Genomic DNA, 10,396 nt, shown 5'->3' on the forward strand with positions numbered 1-10,396 from the left:
ATTGCTTGAAGAGATACTAGCTAGAAAACACTATGAAGTTGTGATAAGTGAAATGAAATAACTCTTTAACTATTTATAAGGATAAGCAATACTGAATAATGAAGGGAATTACATAAGTGTGTGATTATGGAAGGGAATGATTAATGGGGTTTAAGTGAAGAAAATAAGGAATATGAAATGGTAAGTGCAAAATAAGCGAAATTCACAGGTTATTCAAATCTCAAATATTTATTAGGAGATTAAGTTAAGGTAATCTTTTCCTTATTGATATCTTTTAACACCTCGAGGTTGTTACTCATCAATCCAATTAATAAAATTTCGTGAGTTTTCATTTCCATATTCAAACATAAGACTACTTTTTTTTAATGGCAAATTACTACATCATTTTAGTCTGCTATGAGACGATGGAGCCTTATGAATTTGAGGGACTCCATGTTAATAAACTAATAAACACTTCGATACCATTAGACTACGTACTAGTCCTTTGATCGTCAAATATAAGACTTGATATGTGGAACAACATGTAGTTATAGTTGTATACTTAAGCATATATTTTATTTAAATATAAGTTTATGATTTTATTGGTATCATTTTGCATGTATTCTAAAAATTGTAATTGAGAAGTGGTTTTCAGTTTTTAACTTTCTTCTTCATGATTGCGTTTTTCCTTAATTAGAATTTAGATAATGATTTATTTTAGATAGTCTGTAAACATTATTTTCTTATTGGTTACATGTTATAGACACCATGATAAATATTCTATAATAACTTAATGTTATTATCAGTCATATGTACAAACATCATAAACAAACAATCTATAATTAATTTCTTTTTAAACTAAAAAATAATTAAAGGGACCATCAAAACTATTTTCTTCTTGATTTTTGCCTTCTCATTTATATGATCAGTTTTGAGCATCATTAACTAAAGGAGCAATTAAGGCTACTGAAAAGAAGGAAAACGACAATGATTTTAGCTTATCAATCAATTTGATGCAGGGCATCGATAATTCGATCTCACAGATTTTGTCGTAACCTTTGTAAATATTTGAACATATTGTTTAATTCCTAATTTTATGTATTGGGATCTCTATGTAACTAACCAAGATCCTAATATATTGAGATCTCACAACTCAACAAGGAAACCATAAAATTAGGATTTAAACAATATAATTAAAAAGATAATGATAAAATCAGTCCAATCGGATTAGGGGTGTGCATGGGTCGGTTTGGGGTGGTTTTTTTGTCAAACCCATAATCGTAACCGATATAACGGTTAATAGATAACCATAACCATAACCGATCCATCATGGCGGTGTGGTTAATCGGTTTTAACGGTTATAGCGAGTCGGTTATGGGTCTGTTAACCGTGACCAAAGTAAACAATCATTCCATATGATTGCGAACACTGGATAGTCGCTAACTATATTGTGGAATTCAAATATATGTTCTTTTTTTACTGTATATTATGGAATATACATATCTAATTGACATATTAAATATTTGAAATGACAATTTGGATGGAAATTCAGAACGACAATTATGAAACATTGGAATGAATATGATAACCAATATCACAAATATTATTTCCCTAAATCCTAGTTGGTGTGGAGAATTTTTAATATGTAACGACAATAAGTGTAAAAATAACTTATTCATGCACTAATTCTAATTTCCAAACCCTTATTTCCTGATTACTAGTTACAGAAATGGGGCGGTTCAGTTATGGCGGGTGTAGAATTAACATTAACCAAAACCGACCGACATTTGGCGGTTTTCAAAAATCCATTAAACCGACCCACTGGTTATATCGGTTATCGGTTAAAATCGGTTCAGTTATGTCGGTTATGGTTCGGTTTGCGGTTATGATGGTTAATTTGCTCACCCCTAAGTCGGATTATCATGTGGATGCTATGCTCCTGAATCATTTTTTTTATGAAAATGTAAGTAGAAAACCTTCATATAACCAACTTGAAAGAAAAAATACAACATATTTTTTGTTAATACTTAAAAAAAATCTCTAGAAGAAAGTTCATATGAGGTTATTTTATCTATCTTAGCCAAGGTTACAAAAGTCGCTAGCGGACTCTAGACAGTCTACTGAGTTGGGTGTACCTGGAGAGTACTCGGAAATGATAAATATAAAGAAAATTAATTTTTTGATATTATATATATGCCAAATATCATAAGTTTACTAATATTTATAAGAGTAAAGTACCATTTTTGTCCTTGTGGTTTGACAAATAATGCGAATTTAGTCCAAAATTTTTATTTTTTATATGACCATCAGTGGCGGATCCAGAATTTTTTTCCGATGGGTTCACCTTTTTTTGGTGTTCAAATTTTACACAATCAAATGTTAAATTTTTCGGAACGGTCGGCCATTATTGTAGAATATCATATACTACGATACCATAAAACAGTATGTTAATTTTGAAAACATGTAAGGTCATTAAAAATGAAAAAAAATACAATAAATAAGTTGTGAATGTGTGATGTGTGAATATGTCTAGAAATTATCAGAAGCAAAAAGGTTCTCTTTTTTATCTATTAAAAACCCCAACTAAATACACAATGATGGTTTAGCAAAAAGAAATTTTTTTTACCAAAATGGGACTTAGAAAGACTTGGACTTGAGACCTTTCAAGTAAAACACAAACTAATAACAGTGTTTATTTCCCAAAACAAAAAAAAATGTAATAAAAATGAGTCTTATAATATCTATTTTTGTCAATTTTTCCCAATTTTTGTCAATTACATCCAAATCAAAATCCCCGTTAAATTTACTCGTCAAGTCAGGGGTAGACATGTCTTTTTACTATTTATTATAATATCTATTTTAGTGAACTGCGGTTTTCGTCTTTGTGGTTTGTCCAAATCCGTGGTTTTAGTCCAATAGTTTCAAGTTTGCAATTTTTGTCCTTGTAGTTTCATTTCACTTACAGTTAAACCCGAATTTATTAACCTCGTTATGTCTGGTCGTTAACTTATACGCGTGCCCCTCACGTGATGACCAGGTTTGTCGTTTTTCTCCCCAAATAAATGTCACACCCCAACCTAAGGCGGAAATGTCGGGGCGTGAGCTGATTGCTCACAGCTCTCAAGGTACTATCATGCAATATTTAAAAGTGGCAATATATATTTAATTCGATTAAATGATTCAAATAATTCAAGTACAAAATACAAAATCCATAATCATACAACAATACAACTTATATCACAAATGATCTTGATTAAAAATTTTCTAACTTAAAGTCTTCACTAAGTCTTCACCAAATCTTGCAACTAGTTCAAATAATAACCTGCAAATGAGTATAAAATAGAAAGGTTTGTGAGCAGCATATGTTGAGTGAGTAAAACACAAGTTTAAGACACAACAATAATAATATATAATAAATAAAGAAAGATGAAAACTGTTTCTGTGAGAATAAACAGTTAAATCATATCATATAAACAATCAATCAAACCATAAAGAAAGAGCTAAACCGTTGTCATGCGAATGGGCACTGGTTACCAAAAATGAGTTGTCGGTAATCTCGATGCTAGATGAACTGGACGATGGCTACTATGACGGTCGTATGATCATATTATAATGCGAGTATGTTGGACCTCTCCGAAATGTATTCAAATAAAGCAAGTAAACAAATAGCAAGGCATGCATAAAGTGATATACACACAAGGATTAAACAGTTGTGGTTTTGAATACTAGATAATAGTTAAATACTGTAAATACGGCTATGTCCCCAAAAGATTTAAAATAAGTAAAATGGGGAGTGAAATACTCGCATTAGCAAATAAGAGGAATGATTAGATAAGAAAGCGGTAAACCACGTTTTTCGGGAATTACTGACGAGAAATCCTAATTAACAATAATTACAGAAAGATAAATATGAATTGAATGATGAATCTAAAACTATATAGAGATTCATGATTTGATGATCGAGTGTGATCTTACAAAAGCTATTTATTATTAAGTTTATTATTCTGAATCATTACTATTATTTATCAAGTTAATAATAGTATATTTTTAATTAATAAAATTACATTTATAAATAAAATACTTAACTAAATAAATATTTATAATTTTTGAATCGATTATATAAAGAGATTGTTTTAACATATTTATTTTAGGGAAAATTCCTAGTTTGTCCATTCTCCTTCCCCAACTTGTCACACCCGGCTTACGGCCTAGACTCGTGACCAACAGTTGATACCTATAAATTGGCCTTTTGTGTTCTCTTCTACACACACCGAAGTACATACACAAAAACACTCCCTTATCACCATTATTCCAGAAGATTGAAGGCAAGAAGAAGTTCTTGAAGATCCATACATCAAAAAGGAGTTCTTAGCATTCACATAATCATCTAGCTTGGTTCTTGGGTTAGATTATCTTAAAGTTAATTACGAATGCTACGTTATTTTATTTTGATGTATATTTCATTATTATCATGAGCTAAACTCTTCATATCACCTTAACTTATGATGAAACTTGATAACTTTTGATGGTTTGAATTAATATATGGTAATTTTATGTTGAAATAATGACTAATTCTTGGTTATCCTTTGATGAAATATTGTGTTTGAACAATTGAAATTAATATACAAGAATTATAAATGGTATATCTTGTTATGTTGAAAGACTCTTGATTTTATCATTTATTTATATATGTTGTTCTTGCAACTTTATAACTTTTAATCTAGAAATAGTTAAAATAATTCTTGCATATTAACATGAAAATTGGTTAAACACATATCCTCATGTTTAGATTTGAAAAGATTGAACATTTGTTATGAATTGATATTCTTGTTAAGTAATATTATACGTATTTTGTTAACACAATTATTTTGATAATACACTTGGGTTGAAAATTCATAAATTAAAGGAATACTTGAACTTTGTCTACTTTAATCAACCATAGGTGGATTAGGTGTTTTTCATGTAATCTTTCCGAACGATTGTTAGATTTGAGTTTCGTAATTGAATGATAATCTATATCCTTAAATTTCAATATAAAGGTTCACTTACAATTATGATTTGAGGTGATTAGTTTGTATAGTTCATACTAGTTTTCCAAAAAATCAAAGGAATAGTTATCTATAACTAGTGACTACTCTTTTCCATAAACAAATTAAATTAGTGAATTTGTCATATATTTGAGTTTACCATCATAAGAAGTCAAGTGGATTCTAAAGTTAAGATGATAGCTTTTAAATCTTGAATCTTTCCATTATCATATTTTTGCTTGCTTTATATTATTGTTATAAGTTACTTTAAAAAGAATTACTTTTAAAAACTAAAACTTTTAAGATATTTCTTACGGTTATTTTAAAATGCAAAGATTTAATATTGAAATTTACGTGTCCACGGATTGATACTCGGTTCTTACCGCAACTATATTACTTACACGATTGGTACACTTGACATTTGTGTGTGTTTTATTAAGTTAAGTGAAAACCCATTTTTAAAACCCGACAAAGTGTGAAAAAATCTTTATTAAAAATATATATATCACACACACATCAAGTTTTTGGCGCCGTTTCCGGGGACACGGTATAATAACAAATCCATGTTTTTTTTATTTTAACCGTCGTTTATAATTATTCAAAAAAAAAAACAAACAAACAAAAAATTTTAAATTTTGTTCATTTTAGTTTATTTAGTTTTAGTCTAATTAAAAAACAAAAATTCTAAGTTTACAAAAAAAAGAGTTTATTTATTTCCGCTTTACTTGTAGTTCACTTTTACTTGTTTAGTTTCTTTATATATTTTCTTAAGTAATGAATGTCCACCACACCCGCACCTGAGCTTGTTTCACCACTTTCGGAACCCGAACGTCGCCTTCACCAAAGGTTACGCAACCGTTCACGTGTAGTAGCTGAAACAATCGAAAACGAGGCGTTTGAGGACGTAACAACCAAAGAAACCATAACGGAAAAAAACATGGTGGCACCAAATGACCCTGAAAACAAACCTAACATGAACCAATACAGCAAGCAGACCCTCGAAGGTTATGGAAGTGGCATGGCACCACCGAAAATCACTGAACACTTCGAAATCAAATGTCTCATATCTCTCGATTCTTAAGAATCCGTGGTACCTTCAAAATCCAAAACTGTCCTGAGAACCAAATTAAGCTCAAGCTTTTTCCCTTCTCCCTTCGAAGCCATGCCTTGGATTGGCTAGAGTCACTACCATCTGGCACAATTACCAATTGGAACCAGATGGTAGAGCAGTTCCTCTTGAAATACTTTCCACCAGACAAAACCGCAAAGTACCAAGCCAGCATCACCGGATTCAGAACCGACGAAGATGAGTCACTGCACACAGCGTGGGAGAGGTACAAGAGCTTGCTAAGAAGATGCCTATACCATGGGCTGAACAAATGGCTCCAATTCCAAACATTCTTCGACGCCCAATCAAGCCCAAACAAGCAGGCAATCGATCAAATTGTTGGTGGGGATCTCGGAACCAAATCTCCAAACGAAGCATTCGAAATTCTGGAGAAAGCTGCCAAGAAAAGCTTCGCTTACAACCCACCACGATCCACCCCATCACACAAGGGCATGCACCAAGTTGACTCCAACACTCTTGTCACTGCACAACTCGAAGCACTCTCAAAGAAATTTGAGCAACTACAAACAGAGTTGGTGAAAGCCAAGACCAAGTGTGACACTTGTGGGGGAGATCACAAAACTAAATATTGCCAGCAGAGCATGATTGTTGAAGAAGTCGATTTCGTAAGCCGACAAAACAACACCTATGGGAATATATACAACCCTGGCTGGAGAAATCATCCTAACTTCAGTTGGCAGGATGGTAGCAACAATCAAGCTCCACCAGGATTTGAGAAAAAAACCCATAAATCAACCCTATTTTGGAAAAAAATCTTCTAAGGATCAAGTATCCAAATCTGTTATGTGAGGTAAGGTGCTAACACGATAACGACAAGTGTATAAGCGTAATATTTGTGAACACAAAGATGTGATTACGAAGGAAAAAGCCCTTAACCAAGATAGTCTTACTTCGGTCAAAACTTATCAAGGTAATCTTTGAAGAAATGACTTCGGTCAAGGATTAATAAGCTAATCTTTAGTCGAATCACTTCAATCAATGATCAACAAGGTAACATTTGGTCGTTGAGTATATGATTATCGTGATCTCTGGCACAAAAAACCCCCGGACGGTGAAAACTATCACCATCGATTATATTGATAAAAAGGTATTACAAGGATTGGAGATTATGATCAGAAATACAATAATTCTAGGTGTGTGTGTGTATTGCTGTGTTCGTAGAGAGCAGAGTGTATTGGGTGTATTGTGATGTGTTTCCTAGCTGATCATAACCTCTATTTATACATAAAAGGTAATAACTCTATGGAGTTATGAATAATAAAGACTATTAACTAATAATCCCTAAAAATCCGCCATTGCCTTCAATATAATCGTAACTGCCATGTTGACCACGTTCTCCATCACTCAGGCTGCGAAATAGGGGGTAGACCAGATCTTGGAGCCGTTACACTTGATAAATATCAGCATTCATATGAGAAACAACCGTTAACAGCACCAAATACCGAGGATCCATGATCCTGACATAGCTCTGGATCTCTTCAGAAGGATAATTGATCCAGACACGTCTTCCAGAATAACATATCCTCAGCACTCAGTTATTTGTGACTCAACAAGAAGTCCTATAAATCCGCCACTTCTCCCACTAAACGTGTTACAACCATTTGACCACGTGTTTGACAAGTCCGAGAGCGAGATATCTGGTGGAATAAGTCTTGGCGCCATTATACTTATTAAATAACATCCTACACACAAGAAACAATTGTTAATAATACCAAGTACTAAGGACCACTGATCCTGACAGGATCTGTCTAAGGATAATTGATCCAAGAACATATGTCAGGATAACGTATCCACAGTGTGAAACTTCCGTGCCCTAACAAACCCTATCAACCAAAACCTCAATTTCAAGGTCAGAGTTCTAGTAGTGGCCAACTTCAAGGAAACGACTCCAAGATTGAGAGCATGTTTGCACAAATCATCGCCGGTAATGCCGAAGCACAAAATCGTGCTGATTTTAGCGCACTTGAGGTCAATGAAGTTCTAATAAAGCATGATGCTGATATCAAAAGTCAGAAAGCATCTCTACAAACGCTTGAAAACCAGTTGGGGCAGATTGCTCGACAACTATCTGAGAGACAGCCAGGTGGCCTTCCAAGCAACACAGTAAACAACCCGAACGCAGCTGTAAATGCAATCACCTTGAGGAGTGGTAGAACCACTATGGTTACTGAACCAACCTCAGATGCAGTGGTCACGGAAAAGGAGACTGAGATTCCTGAAGAGGTGCAAGAGAGGCTAGTCCCAACAAGTACCGCACGGCCAAAGGAACCAGTCAGAACCTATATTCCTCCAATTTCTTATCCAGCGCGTTTGAAGAATGAAAGGTTGGAGGCTCAATACGGAAAATTCCTCGAGTTATTCAAGCAACTCCACATCAAGGTTCCATTTATTGAAGCACTTTCACAAATGCCAAAATATGCCAAATTTTTGAAAGATGTTCTTACCAACAAGAGGAAGTTGGAGGAGCTATCTCATGTCACGTTAAACGAAGAATGTTCAACCATTCTGCAAAACAAGCTTCCAGAGAAAATGACTGATTCAGGGAGTTTTACTATTCCTTGCCTAATAGGAAGTTTGTCTGTTAGCAATGCCCTAGCCGACCTAGGAGCTAGTATCAATTTGATGCCTTATGCGGTTTTTGCAAAATTAGGGATAGGTGAACCAAAACCCACCCGCATGAGTATCCAGTTAGCTGATCGTTCCATAAAATACCCTCGGGGCATTGTTGAGAACATGCTAGTCAAAATTGACAAGTTCGTGTTCCCAGTAGATTTTGTGATCCTCGACATGGATGAGGACAAGAATGTTCCCTCATATTAGGGAGACCCTTCCTAGACACGGCTAGAGCACTCATTGATGTTTGCACGGGCAAACTAACTCTTAGAGTAAATGATGAGCAGGTCACATTCGACATAGGTAGATCCATGCAGCACCCACCACACCATGATGATTCACTTTATTGCATCGATGTTATTGATTCTATTGTGAGTTTCCATGTGAGGGATTCTGCCATCTCAAATGCTCTTGATAATTCTTGAAAAACCTATCTTTGAACCCACTCGGGAGGATCACATCATCGAAGAAGTCATCGAACTGGAGGACCAAGAAACGTCTTCACCACAAGAAGTTTTCGAAGTTGTCAATCTCAAAATATAAACCAAAGCTAAACCATCCACTGAGGAAGCACCAACCTTGGAGTTAAAAGAACTACCAGCTCACCTGGAGTACGCTTTCTTAGAAAGTGAATCTCAACTCTCTGTAATCATCTCGGCCAAATTGTCGATTGACGAGAAGAAAAAGTTTCTCGAAGTACTCAAACTTTATAAGAAAGCCATCGCATGGAAAATTATGGATATCAAAGGCATTAGTCCTTCTGTTTACACCCACAAAATCCTCATGGAGGAAGACTACAAACCTGTGGTTCAACATCAAAGGCGTCTGAATCCCAACATGCAAGATGTCGTGAAGAAAGAAGTAATCAAACTCCTTGATGCAGGGTTAATCTACCCTATCTCTGATTCACCTTGGGTATGCCCGGTTCAAGTTGTACCCAATAAGGGAGGAATGACTGTGGAAATGAACGAGAAAGATGAGCTCATACCAATGAGAACTGTCATAGGCTGGAGGGTTTGCATTGATTGTCACAAGCTTAATGACTCCACAAGGAAGGATAATTTTCCACTCCTTTTCATTGATCAAATGCTTGAACGCTTGTCTGGTAAGATGTTCTATTGCTTCCTTGATGGTTTTTCTGGTTATTTTCAAATTCCCATTGCTCCTGAAGATCAGGAGAAGACTACATTCACATGCCCTTATGGTACATTTGCCTACCGGCGAATGCCCTTCGGGCTGTGCAATGCACCTGCTACTTTTCAGCGTTGCATGGTAGCCATTTTCCACGAGATGATCGAGCACTCAATGGAAGTCTTTATGGACGATTTTTCTATTTTTGGATACTCTTTTGATCATTGCCTTAAGAATATAGATAAAATGTTGACAAGATGTTAAGAAGTAAATCTTGTTCTTAATTGGGAAAAATGTCATTTCATGGCTTATGAAGGCATTGTTCTCGGTTACAAGATTTCTCAAGCAGGGCTTGAAGTTGACAGAGCAAAATTCGAAACAATTTCCAAACTCCCATCTCCAACATCTGGCAATACCGCCTCCTCTTTTGCCTTACCAGGCTCGGATGACTTATCCGAACTTGATGAGACTGGACTCGGATCAGAAATTTTAACACTTGAAACAGGCGAACTTGTTT

At 34.8% G+C, this 10,396-nt stretch overlaps 1 protein-coding gene across 1 annotated transcript; it reads left to right on the forward strand.

The window, feature by feature from the left end:
• Positions 1-6,224: 6,224 nt before the first annotated feature.
• Positions 6,225-10,143, forward strand: LOC143599957 (uncharacterized). Its single transcript, XM_077077778.1, has 3 exons — positions 6,225-6,819; positions 7,985-8,707; positions 9,632-10,143. Exons 1-3 carry the CDS (start codon positions 6,225-6,227, stop codon positions 10,141-10,143), a joined length of 1,830 nt encoding a protein of 609 aa, XP_076933893.1.
• The last annotated feature ends 253 nt before the right edge of the window (positions 10,144-10,396 follow it).

The sequence above is a fragment of the Bidens hawaiensis genome, unplaced genomic scaffold (assembly GCF_021521415.1).
Source record: "Bidens hawaiensis isolate Kalapana, Puna unplaced genomic scaffold, B.hawaiensis_p1.1 tig00053141_1, whole genome shotgun sequence".
NCBI lineage: Eukaryota > Viridiplantae > Streptophyta > Magnoliopsida > Asterales > Asteraceae > Bidens > Bidens hawaiensis.